This window comes from Simochromis diagramma, unplaced genomic scaffold (genome assembly GCF_900408965.1).
Source record: "Simochromis diagramma unplaced genomic scaffold, fSimDia1.1 OVJJ01000317.1, whole genome shotgun sequence".
Lineage (NCBI taxonomy): Eukaryota > Metazoa > Chordata > Actinopteri > Cichliformes > Cichlidae > Simochromis > Simochromis diagramma.
Genome location: NW_024386994.1, coordinates 717,816 through 735,713, shown reverse-complemented (window position 1 = coordinate 735,713; position 17,898 = coordinate 717,816). Strand labels below are relative to the sequence as shown.

Sequence of the window (17,898 nt, the reverse complement as noted above, 5' to 3'; positions counted from 1 at the left end):
ACAACACACTTCCTTCACTGTTTGTACAAGTGCTGAACAACAAGTGAGCAGAAGTTAATGCTTGGAGGAACATTTTGTTCACTGTAGGTCTACCAGTTAAAAAACAATCAGTAGCAAGACCCACTTCAAGAAGGATTTTGACATTACCTCTGTGGATACTCAGTATCGTAGCAACCAGTGTCCCAACTGAAAAAATAATGTTGCAAATCTCTCTGAAAGCTCTGATTTTTCAGAAGAGATGGCAAAACAAAAAACCTTTTGGACCCCGTTGGACACAGGCCCTAACTTAAGATGACCCTGCTGACATCATGAGCGTTAGTGAATTGAGGAAGTTGCCATTTCCTCATGCGGAGCTGTACTCTCCTTAATGGCTTAACCTTTTCACAAATACACAATATGAGAAAAAGGCTTCATATTCAACATATTAAACATCTTCATCATTTTGTCTTCAACTGTCTTGGTAGAAAAGTTTAATTGTTAATCTGCAAATGACTCTGAGAGTACTGCAGAACTGCCCCAGTGCGCTCTCAAACACTCCTCTCCAACCAAACTCTGCCAAACAGTGTGTGATGAAAGTGATCCAAACAGTAATATGAAATCGGTACATTACTGTTCCAAGAAGAAATGGAACAATTACCAGCACAGAATGCTGATGCAATTAGTTTAAATTAAGTATAACATAGTACAATGTAGCTCTTTGACAAAGCAGCAACAATGGCAAGCAGAGAGTGTAAATTAGTACCGACAGGAACATTAAACTCAGTATAAATCAGTCTGAATGAACATTTGCTAGTTCCAAATGTGATGTGTCTGCCAAATGGCATTATTTACATCAACAGCAACTCTCCAAGGCTGCTAAGCTATTCAGCTGACAAGAAAAGAGCAATCAAGAGTCACATGAGAGCAGGAACAAAAGTAAAGAAAAAAGCAGAGGAAGGAATCCTCTGAATTTGTCTCTTTCACATGCACATTCTCCGCCAATAACCTTGTGGCAGTGTGTCTATGCATCTGAGCCTGAGTCATTACAGCCAATAAACATAATAAGATGTTTAGCTAAAACACTCGCTGTTTAATTATGTGTGGCTTTTTAGCTGGATATAACGGGCGCACATGTTTTGGGAGATCATGGCTGTTAGCAACGGAACAGGCGAGGCTCGTCTGCTCAGTACCTGCGGGTAGAGCTGGGGAAAAAAAACCTCTCTGTGGAGAATCCAAGGCTTTGTGACTCAATCGGACCATATATAGAGTGTGAAATGTTACCCAGGGGCACTCTTAAAGCCTTCCTGAAGCCCACTCGCTCACAGAACAACCAATGCTCATGCCTCCGTCATTACAGATCTGAAGTGTGTCAATGTGTTTCTAATGCATATTAGCCTTCGGAGGGATAAAACAAAACGTGGCTATACTGTAAAATTAAAATGCTGATTAAACACAAAGAATTCATTTAAACACAAACCACGACACGTTTCATAATGAAGGATACTAATGCTAACTACCGGCACTACTGGCCAAGCCTGAGAAGCGATGCTGAACTTCAGCCAAATTCCCAATCTACCCGAGCCAGTGAGGTCAAGAATAGATTAGTGGGAATTTTGAATGTGCTGCGACCTCAGCTGTGATGCCTCATGTTTCCCATTCATCTAAAGAAAACTGTCTGTCTTGGGCAACAAGAGAGGACTGGACGGTAGCTTTGCTTCACAAGTATTAGCAGTGAAGGATGAAGGGCCAGCTGTTACCTGAGATATGCAAATAGGCAGAAGAAAAAGCTTTGATGTAAATGAAAAAGCTCATACAGCACTGAAGCCTCTGTTGTGCCAGAAAGATCTTGCTAAAGAAAAAATAAAAAGGCACAATAATTCTAAGGAACTGTGAGGGAACATTGTAATGCTGAGGCGGTACATTATTCAAGGCAAAGGCTGGATCAGAATTGCAGGATCTGTAGACACACTCTGAGGAATGCAGATGAATTATACAGCTAAATTAAAACAACAAACAAATTATTTTACCTATCTGGAGAAAACACTGCTTTAAAAACTGCACTTTTATCAAGCAAAAATATGTACAAGATGCAATTTGCTTCCTACATGACCCATAATGAAGCTTTAACGTAAGGTCAATATGGGAGTAATCACATAATGTGTTCGGCTACTTTTCTGTTTACATGTCTAACACTTTCCCACACTGTCCATCTGATTACTGACATCATTACTCGAGTCCGATCATCTTCTCGCCTGCCTTCTTGGAACCAATCAGCCTGGTTTAAATCTGTGCTCTTGGTCATCCTCCCTTTCAGACTGTCTCCTCCCCATCTCCACCTCAGAAACCTCGGCCAAAGCTCTGCTTAAGCCTCAGTCTTCATCTTCACCACCATCAGTGTCTAGACTCCGGGGGGTCCTGTCCTAAATCCTATCACTCCTGGGATTCTATTCTGCCATGATGGGTCATCGGAGTCTAATTGCCAAATAATTAATTTCTCTCTCCCAATAAATTACGTTCAGTTCTTCCAAGTTATCTCTTCTTATTGAAAAGCAACTTAAAGAAGACCAATTATGCTTTTCTGTATTTTCTGAATATGTATAACATTATGACTAGGGATGGGTACCGATTTCACGGTAGTAATCAGACCGAAAAGCTTTATTTATGCTTTATTTCTGTGCTTTTTTTTTTTCCCTGAGATGTCATACACTTTGGATTCTAGCCAATCATTTTACCTTTCCGAGGATAGTAGGCGGGCCAAGGTACGTACGTTCTTTTAGAACAGAGCTACAGATTAAAAATGCCCAAGGCGAAGCGATCAATGTCTGGCTGTACTTCACAGCAAAAGATGCAAACTCAGCAGCCTGCAACAAGTGCTTTAAGGTGATACTGTGCAAAGGAGGTAACTCCTCGAATCTGATGAAACACCTGGCGACGCATAGCGTTTCTTTAAAAGCCGAGAAATGCACCGCATTTGATAGCTTGCTGCAAGACCTCACACCGAGCACATCTACTGCGGGTGTGCTGCCTGTTATCGGACCCGGAGTTAGCAACATCCCCCAAAAACCCGAAGAGGAGAGTCCTGGCCCCTAGCCCTGCCAGTGTAGCAGAAATGATGACGGATGATGATGGCAGCAGCAGCCGTTCTTCTCTGGGTGAGTAGCTTAATGTTGTTCCTGTGTAATTTATGTTGAGTAGGCTAACCACATTATTAAATTAATGCATGTAAGGTGAACTAGCAAACACCGTCGTAGTTACATGCGGCTGTCTTCTTGTTTGATGGCAGATACTCCCTTCACCCTGGCAAAAAAGGCTAAAATGACCAAAGAAAAAGTGGAAAACAGCTAAACATGAGAGGTTTTTGGACAAAGTTTGTGTTTTTTCCATTGTTTAAGCACTGCTTCCAGCCAACAGTGATACCATATGTGCCCCATAGCTGCAGAAAAGGCTAACATTGTTATCTTTTTACAAAAAAAGAAAACAAAACAGCTAAACATGAGAGGTTTTTGGACAAAGTTTGTGTTTTCCATTGTTTAAGCACCGGTTCCAACCAAAGGAGGTATCTTGTATCAACAGAAAAGGCTAACTTGGTTATCATTTTGCAGGAAAAAAGAGACTGCTAAAAATAAAAACATGAGAGGTTTTTGGACAAAGTTTGTGTTGTCCATTCTTTAAGCACCGGCACCGTTTCAAAAGTACCGGTTTGGCACAGATATCGGATAAAACCTAAACGATACCCATCCGTAATTATGACCAGTGACAGGTGAAGTGAATAACATGGATTATCTCTTCTTCATGGCAGCTGTTAGTGGGTTGGATATGTTAGAGAGCAAGTGAACATTCTGATTTCAAAGTTAATGTGTCAGAGACAGAAAAGTATGCAAGAGTAAGGATTTGAGCGAGTCTGACAAGCGCCAAACTGTAATGGATAGACGACTGAGTCAGAGCATCTTCCAAAACTGCAGCTCTTGTGGGCTGTTCTCAATCTGCGGTGGTCAGTGTCTATGAAAAGTGGTCCAAGGAAGGAACAGCGGTGAACCAGAGACTTGGTTACAAGCAGCCAAGGCTCACTGACACAGATGTGGTCCAATGCAACAGATGAGCTACTGTAGCTCAGATTTCAGAAAAAGTTCATTGTAGATAGAAAGGTGTCAGAATACACAGAGCATCGCAGTTCTTTGCCAATTTTTGAAGCAAAAGGGGACTAATGCAATATTAGACAAGTGGTCCCTTTCCCACCGGCTACTCAAGCCTTTTGTTTTGAAGGCAAGCCAATCAGAAGAAAACAGATAAAAGCAAGGGGGGCTTAAAGGGAGAGGAGCTAAAAGACGGCATACGAAACAAGATAAATATAAATAACTTTGATAAATATAATTATATATGAAGTGTCATAAGGACTGTTTTGATCTGTGAATCATACAGCTCTAGTCAAATCAAGAATGCACATAGCAGGTCTCCTTTAATCCAGTTTTGTTCATTCTGTACTTTCTGTCTCACAGTAATAAAAAAATCTTTTTTTTTTTTTAAACTTTATTTTCTGGTGGTTGCCTGTGTAAAACAAACTCGGACCAACCTAGCTGAGAAGCGTGCAGGCCTTGGCTGGACCTCCTCCTCCTGTCAGCTCTGTGTTCCCAGGAGTCACTGCTCAGCTCCCCGTTACTGGAACTGTAAGTGGGGGTCCACTCCCCTGGGCTGGTCCTGTCGTGCTGCATGGAGGCACTGCTGGGACTCTGCGGACTGTGTGGCGTCCGGTGGCTGCTCCTCTCGCGGGGGTTTGGTGGAGGCGGTGTCAGGGGTAAAGGCTTTAGTTCTTGGTATTGCAGCGCTAAATCCAACAGGGGTCTGGGGAGCGGCTCTGAGGTGGAGAAGGTGATGAGATCGTCCACTACTGGAGGGTCTGAAATGAGGGGCCTAGGATGAGAAATCTCAAGTTCAGAGAGGCTGCGGCCCTCTAAGCAAGGTGGGTGAGTTCGAGGTGGCACTCTTGGGGGAATATCCAGGCAGCGACCAAGTCCTATGGAGGCAAGCAGGGAGCCGCTGCCCAGCAGGGCTCGGTGGGTGCTGTTAATCAGGCCACCGAGAGGCCCCCTCTCAGGCCTTGGAGAGCTAGCTGGGGAAGAACTCCCTTCCTCACTGCCCGAGTCTCCTTGAGACAGAGGAAGCCACGGGCTATCCTTCACCGATGAGCCTGCGGAAAAAGAAAGGTTTTAAAAAGACACAAGGAGAGCCCAAAATAGAAGAAGAGGAATACTCAATGTATTTATAATTCATTTAGCTTCGATTCATAATTCACAGTCATGGCAGAGAGAATTAGAAAGGAGGCTAAGTGGAAGATAAGGTGGTAAAGCTGGTGGTGAAGGGCAGTGGATACCATTCTGAGCAGGCGTAGGGGTTGGCGTGACGGGTCGGTACTCCTCAAAGTCATCCTTGGAGTCTCCATTCTCATTGCTGTCTGCCTTCAGGAGCTTAGCTCTCATCGACAAGCTGAAAACAGGAAAGATTTCAACTTAAGCATGGTGATGGTTAAGCATATCAAATCCATACACACAGAAGGAATAAGCAATTCTGTCGTACCTGCTTTCCTGGGGACTAAGGCGCAGGACTTTAGGACTTTTGGGACTTTTGGGGCTCTGTGGCCTCCAATGAGGGCTCAACCTGAGGTCTCCGTTGACTTGTTTATGAGAAGAGGTATCCAGGGAGGGCCGGACTGGGCTGAGACCGAAAGTCCTGCTGTTGTCACTGGGTACTGCAGAGAAGAGGGGAGAGAACACAATCAGTATGAGCTCAATGAGAATCATCAGCTTAGTTGCGTTCTAATCGGGTGAGTACGATCATCTCTAACACAGTTGACTTTAGAGCTACAATTCATGAAACTTGAATTTGAATGAAAGTTTAAGCTCCAGCGGACTTTAAAACAGATCATGTGACCACAGCCTATACCACAATAACAGCCGAACAGTCACAGGGCAGAAAGTGTGAAAAAAGGTGCCAAAGTTATCTGGGGGGTGAGCTCCAATGCAAACTTCTGATTAAAGCTGGCACTGCACCTGCCAGACACTGGCGGCACACCAGCGGGCTCGTGCTGCTAACACAAAGTGTGTGAACAGCGCGTGAACTTTCAGCCAGCCTGGGCTCTACTGTCACAACACCTCGCAACATATGGACTCCATCACACCCTTCCTAAGGCCTCGAGGATCCTTCTCAGCATGTCAACACCCAACAAGCCAGAAGAGCTATAAGTGGAATGGGCACCACAGTTACATACTGCACATGTCAAGGTGAAAACTTTGAAGCTGTCAGTTTATTCCATTGAGTTGTGGTTCTGTTTTTATCCCCAGTGTTTTCATCTGCCATTTCATTTCAGCTTCAGAAATGGGAAAAGTAAATATGCTCTCTGATTGGACATGCTGTATTATGTCCTTTGGCCTGTACTGCGGCAGAGGCCTGGCTGATGCACTTTACCGCCCGTCACTCTCCAGCACTATGTTTTCAAAGCAAGCACAGGAGGCAGATGATAGTGCTGGCGTTACGATTTTATAAAGATCACACTGTGGCTCCCCATTCCCAGCCTTTTCCTCTCTGAACTCTTTTCCTTTTTCAGTGTGCCTCTATTAATATCAACATGCTTTCATAGAATATATTTTCTCATCATTTTGTAAAGCTCACAGGTTTTCTCCTCTGCCCCACGCTGATCAAATCTTTCTATTAACAGTGAAAAAAATTAAGAGAAATGCTTCTACTGTTGTTCGGACAGGAAATATATTTTGTTAACGTATTAAAAAAATCCACACACTCCTCCACACTGATATATTTTTATTTAACAAACAAAAAGGTCAAAAAGGTAAGCCTTTTATGGTAAGTTGCAGTGCTTCCAAAGGTCTACGGAGCCTAGATGTAAAAGTAAATGATACATTTCTTTCAACACAAGTTGGTGACATTGTGACACCGAGTTGATAACGGAATATTCAGAAATAGAGGTGGTTTTAGGTGTGAAAGTAAAATTGTGGACATCAGGAACTCATCAGAATAGTGAGCTGCTGCCTTTTAAAAGGACACATCTCTACATATGACCGAAAAGGCTCTTTGCCTTTTTCCAGCTTGGGAGGAAAACACAGGGAATGGCGATCGCAGAGGCAACGACGTCTGCCTCGGGTAGATGTTGGAAGATGAAAATGTTTTATTGTTACAGTATATTTAACCTTTGCTACGTTGCACATTTTAAATGCTTTGGGATTTTAAGAAGCTTCTGAAAGGTGTCAGTGTGATCCTGACTGGATGCTATTGTAACAACAAACGTTAGCTGGTTACAGGCTACAGGGCTGCTGCAACACAGCCAGCACAATCATCTTTATGCTTTTTCCTTATTAACCTGACTTCTATCAATGTTTTGATTTTGCGCAAACGACAGCGTGGCGGCGATTCCCACGCTCTGTAGCATTTAGATCATCAATTAAAAGACCAAATTTAGCCTGCTGTACCTCAGGTACTGGAACTGGAAGAAGGAAAAGGACTAATAGAACCAAATCTAATCCTGCCCCCGCAGATAGAAAAAATAAATAAATAAATGATGACAGCAGTATCCATAAGCTGCCAACACACATGACACAGCCAACCTACTGAGATGCTAAAAACACAAACTATTACAATCTCAGAGTTCAAAAACTCTCTAAAAATAAGAGGCAGTTTAATTTTCTACATATCTATTCAGTAAAAACATGGCACAGTGGAATCTAGCTCTGTGGACTAATGCAAATCAATTTGGCAGTTCTCTAGACAAATCAGTACGGGAGGCCCTTGCAATAAATCACTGCTTGCTACCGAGAGGGCAAGCATAAATATCCACTAAACACATTTTAATGACAGGCACACTCATGGCTTAGTGACTGCCATTAAGCAGAGTCATTAGGAAGTAAAGAAAACCAGCCCGCTACTTAATGAATAAATGAAGCTGGCAGATGTTTTAGATTGACTAACCACTTTATAGATAAATGTTTCACTGCAATTTGTGCTTTTATGTTAACCCGCGGTGGTAATTGTTTTGTGAAGTCTCTTTTATTGCCTGTTGCTACACCACAAAATTTCCTTTTGGGTTGTATTAAAACGCCCCGTGACCTGCTGGCTACAATTTCCCTCCGAAGGGAAAAATCTCGGGCGTTTGTCTAAGAAGCCGACAAGCAGGCGAGCAATGTAGATCTCTGCCGCTGCTGCAACCCTTCTCAACCCTTTTCTCCTGGAGCAGTGAATTCCTCCCTGCTTATTTTTAATTCAGTAAACCGCACTGTAGCCACTACATGCATATAAAAACTGTAGACGCTTAAGTGCCTGGAAAACATAGCTGAATAGCTCCCCCCACTGCAGCACTGATGTAACTGCAATCAGCAGGGGAGCAGAGCAGGGCAGCGGCGGAAAAAAAAAAAAGCTGCTGAGAAGTGCTGAGCTGCTGAAAGGAAGTCAGATAATATTTGGACTGGAACACACTATTGAAAAGGGAAAAGGGTGTGTGTGAGAGAGACAGAGCAGTGAGGGGGAGAGAGAGAAAGGGAGCTGGGGCCCACAGGGAAATGGGAAGACAAAAAGATGAGTGGGTGGTTGAGAGCACATAAAAGGAGTAAATTTGGAAATGGAGACGAGTAATGTCGCAACAGAGTCTGTGTGTGCATGCAAGATGGTGAGAGACGTTATTCTTTTGCTTTTCTCAGCACGTTGAGAAACACCTCCACATACACTCGATATATATGTACGTAAAAACGACTGCACTCACACTGGATAGCGCGGAACCGCGGTCCAAAGGAAGGTGAGGAGCCCGAACCCAAATCGGGAGAGTTCCGCCTTTTCTCCAGGCCTGGGGATGCCTGCACCGTAATTTTATGTATGAAATCTGAAAGACACACAACAGGATGTAAGACATTCATAAAGTCAAGAAATGTCAGCTGTTTTTGAGGTTGCAACATTTTTTTAGCTTCCTTATTTCTCTAAAGAAGCCAAGAGTTTGCTTTTGTAGAAATCGAGTGTTACACAAATTGTGATAGCAGTATTTCATTACATATCTATAAAACGCAGGAACTGAAGCAGACTTTAGCTGTCACACCTTCCACAGCTGATTTGTGCACTAATATGAGCCCCAACATGGCATTTCCCCCACGTTCTTTCAAATGCAATTGTATTTATCCTAGTACTCCTCATGTGTTCTTTGCAGTTATTACACTGTCATAATAATTCCAAGTGATAACACATCAAATTGAAGTTTTCAGCGTTGAACCAAGCCAACCAGCAATGAAAGGACTCGTGACCATAAAAACATTTGATCTAGATAAAAAATAAATAAAAAAGAAAAGGTCAAAAATGGCAAAGGCACAAGACTGTTGAAATAGTTTTTAAAGTGAAGGAACTATTCATCCCACTGCAACCCACAGCAAATCCCAAATTCCACAGCAAATAACTTCCAACCCTCTTGAACTGAGTCCTTTTCATTAGTTTTGTATAACAGCTTTTAATACACTTTGCAGTTTGTGGTGTGTGTAAAGCTTTGTTACTGATATGGTACAGTGCTTTGTTTGAGACTGCAGTCACTGTTCTCACACTTTCTGAATTTTTCCCGCTCACTAAGCAACCTAATATTTGCGGTTTAAACGTTTCCATGGTTACGCCTCCGCCAATCAGGGACATTGCTTTTTTGATTTAGGATTGTGGGTAGAGTAGTTTTTTCGAGAGAAAAAAAAAACAAGGTTGATATCGTAGAGACCTGTGGTTTTTACAGGGGCATATATGGTATCACAATCTCGCAGCTCACATCAAGTCTACTTTGGGTGCTTACAACATTATGGATCATAATCAAAATCTCTCTGCAGAACAAACAGGATTTTTATTTTTAAAATCTCACTGATGAGCTTTGATATAGGCAGATACATAATTGGAGGACTCACGAAAGACCTTACTCTTTCCATGTATCAAGCATTAAGGAAGCTACTAGTGGCAATGGCTGATAATGGCAGATAAACACCAACACTGCTAATACTGAACTACACAACCCATGTTGTGTTCTGATTAATTAAACACTGAAAACATCCATTTCCTATTTTCAGTACTTATTTTTATCCTTGAGTTTCTTAATTCAGTCCCTTTCATTTCTGGACTGTGCACTCAAATTGCTAAATATGTTCTCAAATTATCTAGATTTAAAAAGTGCTAATTAAAGTCTGTGTTTAACTACAAGACTGATATTACTCAGAAAGGCCTGCAGGCCAATTAACACTATTCTATTCTACAGATAAACTGTAAAATTAATGAAAGACCTACATGTGGTGTCAGAAAGGAACTGCTACTGTTTGCTAAAGTTTGCTAGTGCATGTTGCTATGCTAATAGAGGTTAAACTAGCTAGCTAATTTAGCACATGAGGCAGCTAGCTTTAGCTAGTTAGCAAAAGTAGTGATTTTATGCAGAGTAACTGTTATGCAGTCGATAGACATGGAAGATAGGTGTATATGTTAAAAGCAGGACAAATTATTTACACTGTTACTATCCCAAAAATTTCACATTCATCTAAATTATTGCAAATCAGTCACCAACCTTGCTAGTGCTCAACTTGCTAAGGCAGCCTATCTGTTAAAAGGCCATATATGCAAAGCTTAACGAGTCTTCCTTAGTGAAGATTTTATGTTAAGATTTTATATTTCTGAAATGTTATGATTTAGATGTCTTACTTTTGTGTTTTAACACAGTTACAAAGTATCCCATGCTTTACTTTCTCAGATATTTTTGAATATGTGTGTATGTGGGGAAAAAAATATCCCAAAAAGGACACATAAGTATGTTCCAGCTACTGAACCCCCTCCAAAAAACCCACAATATATATGTTACTGCAGGGTATAAAGTGCAAGTTTAATATAGGATGGAGAAAAAGACAATAATAATATTGGTGGGAAAAGGGGAAAAAAAGAGAAAGGGATTCAGGCACATACTGCAAGAAGGAAAATAAAACCAGTGGCCAGGGAGCTAAAGAGGAAAAGGAACAAGACAAAATGGGTGAGGAAGGTATGCTTAAAAAGAAAGAGGGAGAGAGAGGCACAGAGTGAGAGCAAGAAAGTGAGAGAGGCCAGCCAGCAGTCTGTCCATGGACAGGAAGTGTCGAGGCGTGGTTGGCTCACTCTCCCCTCTCATCAACCCCCCACCACTACCACCACATCACCGCCCTGCTGCTGCTGGGAAAGGCCTAACCACAACACACACATACACAGCGCGCATTTATGCATGCTTGCTCAGCCCAAAATACATGCTTTGAAACACTTGATGTGAACTGCTGCAGACTGTGTGACTTTGTGATAGCTCAGGACAAGAAACGGCAGTCAGGTGAGTAAGAGAAGATAAAGAGGAGGGCAAAGTGAATCCTGGTCAGAGTAGATATCAGCAAGTCAGACCTGTGATCCACCTTTAAATGATTTATTTATTTATTTATTTTTAGATGGGGAGGGGAGCTGCTGAAAAAAAGATTTAAAAATGACAACGTTTTTTATAATAGCGCAAAACTGCACCTGTCTGCAACCTCTCTTTCAAAATGTCAATCTTTACATGAGTTCAGCCCTGATAGCAATTTTCCAAGGAGCCGTGCTACAAAAATACCAGTCATGCCACAAAAACTCTCCCTCACTTCCTTCTCACTGCTCTCTTGCATGTGTTTTTTTGGACTGTTGTTATTTTTTGCTTGTTGAGACTGACCAAGAAATCGAGTCTGATCTCTGACAGAACAAATCAAAGGCAGATAAGATGGATAGACGGATATAAGCCGACGCACCTTGGGGCATGCTGATCTTCTCGCCGTTCTTGGACTTGAGTTTGTGCTTTTTGAAGGTGCCCTTCCTCTTCTTGACATTAGGTTTCTCCTGGTTCTGGTTCAAGTGGAGGATGAGGAGGCTGAGCTCACGCTCGAACACATCCTGCTCCCACTGGGCCAGCTGTTGCTCACGCTGCCGCAGGAACTCTTCGTGAGATTTCTGCTCCAGAGCTGCTCGCTTTAGCTCCTCTTCACGGCATCGCAGCTCCTGATGGAGGGCGAAAAGGCAAGTGAAAGAAAGTATTTAGAAGTGAATTAATATCAGCAGGTCTCGTGTGTGTGACTGAGGTTATGCAAATTTACAGTTTAATGAAACAAAATTCTGAGAAAATTGGTAGCAGTGAAAGCTATTATTATGCATGATGACTCACAGCTGCTCTTTGACATTTTATTTGATGGGTTTCTCCTCCAGGGATACTACACTAAATACTCTGTTAAATACTGTGCTGCTAATAACACGGCTAGAGGGGCTCGGTGACCCCCAGGCCACAGAAATATGGGAGAATAACAAAGACTGGCAAGACACCTCAGCTGCTGTGGCTCTTAGAGTTAGGGTACTTTTCCAGAAACCCCTGAAACATACAATATTGTTGAGGACTTTGGTTGTCCTGAGCTGTGGGATCTGCTCAAGCAGAGGGGATGAAAAGCCCACCTATGATGAGGCTGTGCTTAAAAACCAAAAATCCCACTATAATCCTGTTGTCATAAACAACTGTAGGCCTGACAGCTCCACCCTTCAACATTCATTGTGGAGTACATCCACTATCTCAGTACCATCAAAACTGCACATTTCCAAACCATCTCAACGTGAGCTGTCCGTCTGATGTACTTCTTTCTAATCTTGTCCCTTCTGGTCATCAACATCTTGATCGTCAACATCTTCAACCAGCCACCTCCAGCTCTCGCTCCTGTCGTTTTGTCAGTGCCACTGTCCCCGAACCACATGCCACAGCGGGTCTCACTACCACGTTGTAAACCTTCTTTTTCACTCTTGCTGCCATCCCTTTGTCACAAATCACTGCTGACACTCGTCTCCACCCACTCCACCCTGCCTGCTCTCTCTTTTTCATCCCACTTTTGCAGTGTCCATTCCTTTGGCTGGTTGACTCCAAGTATTTCAACTCACTGAGTGAAGTAACAAACTTACTGCCCCCAAAAGACCAATTCGGAGCCAGAATAAATCTCCAGGTGATGGTGTGTTGAACCATAATAAATCAACGAAACACATTAAAAGAAAAAACTGCACAGAAATGTCAACATGAACATTAACCCGGATCATGTGGTTAATGAAACATGTTCAGTTAAATGTCAGGAGTGGGCTTTGTGGATGACTTCATTTTAATATCAGTACCATCAAGTTGTTATTATTTAAAATGACATTTTCTAAATCAGAAGATAGCCTTGGCAAGGGCATGGCTTAGTGCTTCAGAGTTGAGGACCTCTTACCTTCTCTTTAGCCCGGAGTTCATCAAACATGTCCTGGATCTCCAGTTTCCAGTCCTCCTGCAAGGAGTGGAACGAATCCTGCGGCATCTCTTCCTTCACCTGCTGCTCCAAGGCCATCAGCTGGGCCAGGATGGAACTGAAATTGGGTCTGCGATGGGGGTCCTGGTCCCAGCACTCTGTCACACATACAGGGGATACAGTGAGTCACAGGGATGCAGTTGGTGCTACACCAAAGTGACGTGCATATGTAGCTGTCCAGAAGTAATGGACCAATCAGAAATACAGAGCGATTAGAAACGTTACAGTTGGGGGAAAAGATCAGAGGTTACTTTAACTGACAATAAGACGACAAATTTACTCATTTCTAGGACAGCTTCACGTCTTTTGAGCATTTTCTTAAAATCAAGGGACCTGAAAGTCCCTCATTCATTAATTTTAATCCTCAGACAAAATGAAAAAAAAAGAAAAAAAGAAGGAGAATTTCATCATCCAACTGAATGCCGTCACCTGAGATTTAAAGACTTAAAATTAGGTCAGATAACTACATGAGGCGTATGTCTTTGCACTTATTACATGTAATATTGAACAAGTAACCTGCGAAGCCTCTAACTTTTATTTACACATGTTTCAGGCACTTTGTGTGAGCACAATTTAGAGTCAAGCTGATCACTTATTCAAAGTGTCATGCTTAATTAACTTGCTGTGGGGAGTTTTGCATAATTTGCTTCTAAACTTTAGGCATTACAAGAAGATCAAAAACCAATCCGATAATTAATTAATCCTCTGAGGTGGCTACTGGTTGTTTTGTGCACTGATCCTGACTTAGGAAAAAACAAAAAAACGACAAAATGACATCAAGGGAAAGGGAATCCAAGTGTCTACTTTTCTGGACCAGCTGGTAGCTTGACAGCAAGCACCCAGGTGGCATTTCTTCTTACTTTAAAACTAAAAAACAGAAGATAAATGGGCACAAATGTATTGCATAAGATGGCTTCTGCATAAAACGCTTCCTCTCAATGGCCACGTTACTGACAACATGCAGGGATTTGGGGAAATGGAAAAGAACGCGTGCTCGGGACAGCAACCTGATGTCACGCTAAAGTCCTGTCACACCACTGAATCGAACGCCAAAATTTCGTAACATTTCTGCAGGAGTGTACCACCTGACATGAGCTGCGCAAAAGGTTCGGGGCACGTGGAAGGGATGGGCAGGGTGAGCTTGTTGACGGCGACTCCATAGGCGACAGCGAGTCCATCGATCCCTCTGTAGGGTGCCTCTCCTGTTAGCAGCTCCCACAGCAGAACACCATAGCTGGAGGGGAAACAAGCCAGACAACGAGGCATGACACAGTGAGCTCGAGCCAAAATTAGACACAGGATGTTGGAACACTTCATTATGTTTACGCTGCATATACCACTTATATTTACATTTCTATGTGATATCAACCAAATTACCGTCGCATTTAAACAGCAAACAAAACCTCTAGGCTTGTGTGTTAGAAAGAAAATTATTTTTTTGCCCCCAAGCTGCCATGTGAGGATGTTTTTCTATCTGGAAGCTGTTAGTGCAAACTACATTTCATTTATTTAACAGTGATAGCGAACAACGATCAAAACAAGAAGAAGAAGATTAAAAAACTCACAGCTAGGGTGTAAATGGAGTGGTATTTATGTGCAACCCCAACTTCAAAACAGTTGACATGGTGTGTAAAATATAAATATAATACAGAATGGAGTGATTTGCAAATCTCATAAACCCAGAAAAGAGAAAATACACTAATTTAAGGAAAAAAAACAGTTTTTAGGATTTTATTTTGAATTTAAGTTGGGACAGAGCCATGTTTCCCACTGTGCCACATATCCTCTTCTTTTAACAACAGTCTGTAAATGCCTGGGAACTGACGAAACCAGCTGCTGGACTTTTGGGAGAGGAATGTTGTAATCTTACTCGCAGTGATGACATGAGGAGACCAAACAACTAATGTCACTGTGAGTTTGGAGTCTATTCATGAGGTAAAAGGCAGACTGACAACCTGTTCAGGGGTAACACATTCCTGTCTACGGCCAATTTAGAACCAGCAGTTTATCAAACATGCATCTATGGACTTCAGAAAGGAGCAAGCAGAGATAACCAGAGAACCCACACAGCAGGCGGGAACTTTTCACTGCTCTTCCGATGAGTAAATGAGCTGTTCTACAAGTTGAGCTAGACTTACACAAAGTGGGATATGAACATTCAGCATTAAAGACATTTTAATCTCGTGTACCCAGACAAGCTACTCCCTGCTGCAGCCTGGAGTAGACAGGAAGAGAAGTGAAGGAGAAGCATGTAAACGGTGTTGTGGATAAAGTGGTATAATTGAGCTATTTCGACCAGCGGTGGATAAAATCAACACACCTTCTGAGAAAACAAAATTATTTAAAGAATAATTGATTAAAATATGTTTCAGTTTCAAGAATTCAATACCAATTCAGTATACAATGACTTGCAAATCAGTGCATTCGGTTTTAATTCACGTCTCAGGAAAGAAGGTAAGAAGAAGGTAAGATGATAACTTTTAAATCCGGGTCATCTTTCATTCCAATTCATGCTTTGTACAGCAAAGATGATCTTTTATACCTTCTCTATGACAGCGGTGACAGAGAACCAAGAGGTCTTTGTGCAGTGGAATATTTCTGCTTGATGAAACACGTGCTTACATAGCACTGTGAACTCATGCATGCAAAACTTGCGCAAACACAAGTACACAAAGACACACACACACACACACACACAGGACTTTTGAGCCCACACAATGGGATCAGCCCTGTGTCCTAAGAAGATGAAGTGTGGCGTAGGACTTGGATCTCCCACACTGTCAATTAGCCCTCGCCCGGACCTGACTGAACACACACTGGAGGCTCACTAAGTGGAGAGCGCAGGCCGCAGCCTTTTTTTATTTAGTTCTTTAATTACAACTTCCACACACTGTGACTATGCAGAAACGCCGCTCGCCGGCTCGCCCCAAAGCGGTCGTCGTCTGCGCATGGTGGCTTTGGAGACGAGCGGCCGTGGACAGATGAGAAAGAATACAAAAACAAAGATTAGCCTTCATTTCTTCAGAGCGGGGCTGCCTGTCGGGCTGCCTGTTTGCTCATTTCACCGGTTTCCAGATTCTGCAGTGAAATTTCACTTTGTGTGGGTTTGCAGTTGATGGACAAAGGCTATGGAAACTGCCTGCCTGCTGAGCTGGTTTCATATAGGATCTGTATGTAGAAGTTCACATCTATAGGATTACAATTAAACCACAGCACATTAGAGTTATCATGCTTTTTCCTTTATAGTTTTATCTGTTGCTCAGTGAAAACATCCCTGCTGCCTTATTCCAAATGCAAATTCATGTACTGTGCACTTCAATCACAAATCCCCTCTCAACAAATCACACAGTTGTTTAAGGCATTATTATAAAACCACAAGCCATAATCAAGGGACTCTGTGTAGATGTGGCCAGACACACACACACACACACTCACTCACACACACAAAGCTATTCCCAGATAAAGGGCTGCGGTTAGGTCGGGTGTGTGGCCTCCTTCTCCGTCTATACTGGAGACAATGGGACAGTGTGCAGCACACATGTCCCACAACAAAGCACAGAGCAGCTTTTTGAAGAGACGCCATCACATGGTCGTGGCAGCCTTGCTGCAATCCATCACTCTGTCCCTCCATCTCTTCATCACAGAGTCTCCCACTATCACTTCTGTTCTTTCACCCTCTAATTCTAACCCATCACTTTGTCCTTTGGACGACAAGTCTACATACACACAAAGCTTCAAAAGACCAATTTCAAATTCTTCAACAATACCAACAGAAAACACGGACATATATGAGCTCCTTCAGTAAAGTCACCTTGCCGATGATTAAACTGCTAACAATTTTAAGGATTTTGAGATATCTCAAGTCTCCTGATACCTCCCTTTCCTTTTACCAGTAAATTTCTTGCTGAAGCTTGCTTGAAGATTCATTAGCTAAGCTTGGCATGAAGGCTGTAAAAGCGGAAACTGCTAGCCTGGAACAATGCCAATTAATTAACAATAAGCTTTAGCCATGGTGGTGGGTGGATGTTATAAACTTTCCACAAAGCAAGGCTGGGCGCTTCCCTATCCTGTTCTCCTTTATTGCTAAGGTAAGCTAATAGCCTTCAGGCCTTCCTTTATATATACATATATATGAGTGAGAGTGGTTCCCCCTAGACTGGGTGCTTTGGGAGGATGGGTGTTACTCTTCACCTTTAGTTTTAGACAAAACAACACTTGTCAAGAAGCTTTTCTTGCACTTTAAGTTGGCCAACAAGTTGTGGGAGTCATCAACTCCAGTAACACCATCCTCTCCTCAGCTACTCCCTTCCCTGATGTGCTCCTCCCTGCCCTCTCACTGTTTCGCGCAGGGAAACTAGAGAAACAAGCCTGACAATGACTGATTGCAAAATGCAGAAGAGACTGTGACACTGTATGAAAAAGGTGAACTTTTTGTAGTAAATAAATCACTTTTTCATTTTTTGTTTTGTGTGAGTAGGCTGGATGGCGAAGGCAATGGCGACAGACAATCTTTTGTTAATTTAATGTCTGCAGGAAAGGAAAGAATCATATTTGCTCAAATGTAAAACTA

General features: G+C 42.4%; 1 protein-coding gene across 1 annotated transcript in view; it reads right to left on the bottom strand.

Annotated features, from left to right (window-relative positions):
- The window catches only part of LOC120739075 (mitogen-activated protein kinase kinase kinase 11), a 48,938-nt gene that overhangs the window by 5,120 nt on the left and 25,920 nt on the right, over positions 1 to 17,898 (bottom strand). The window contains exons 3-9 of the mRNA XM_040040740.1: positions 14,414 to 14,562; positions 13,251 to 13,426; positions 11,766 to 12,012; positions 8,738 to 8,854; positions 5,551 to 5,722; positions 5,348 to 5,460; positions 4,550 to 5,164 (exon numbers count right to left, since the gene is read on the bottom strand). Of these exons, the coding sequence (XP_039896674.1) occupies positions 4,550 to 5,164; positions 5,348 to 5,460; positions 5,551 to 5,722; positions 8,738 to 8,854; positions 11,766 to 12,012; positions 13,251 to 13,426; positions 14,414 to 14,562 (1,589 nt within the window). The remainder of the gene's footprint in view (positions 1 to 4,549; positions 5,165 to 5,347; positions 5,461 to 5,550; positions 5,723 to 8,737; positions 8,855 to 11,765; positions 12,013 to 13,250; positions 13,427 to 14,413; positions 14,563 to 17,898) is intronic.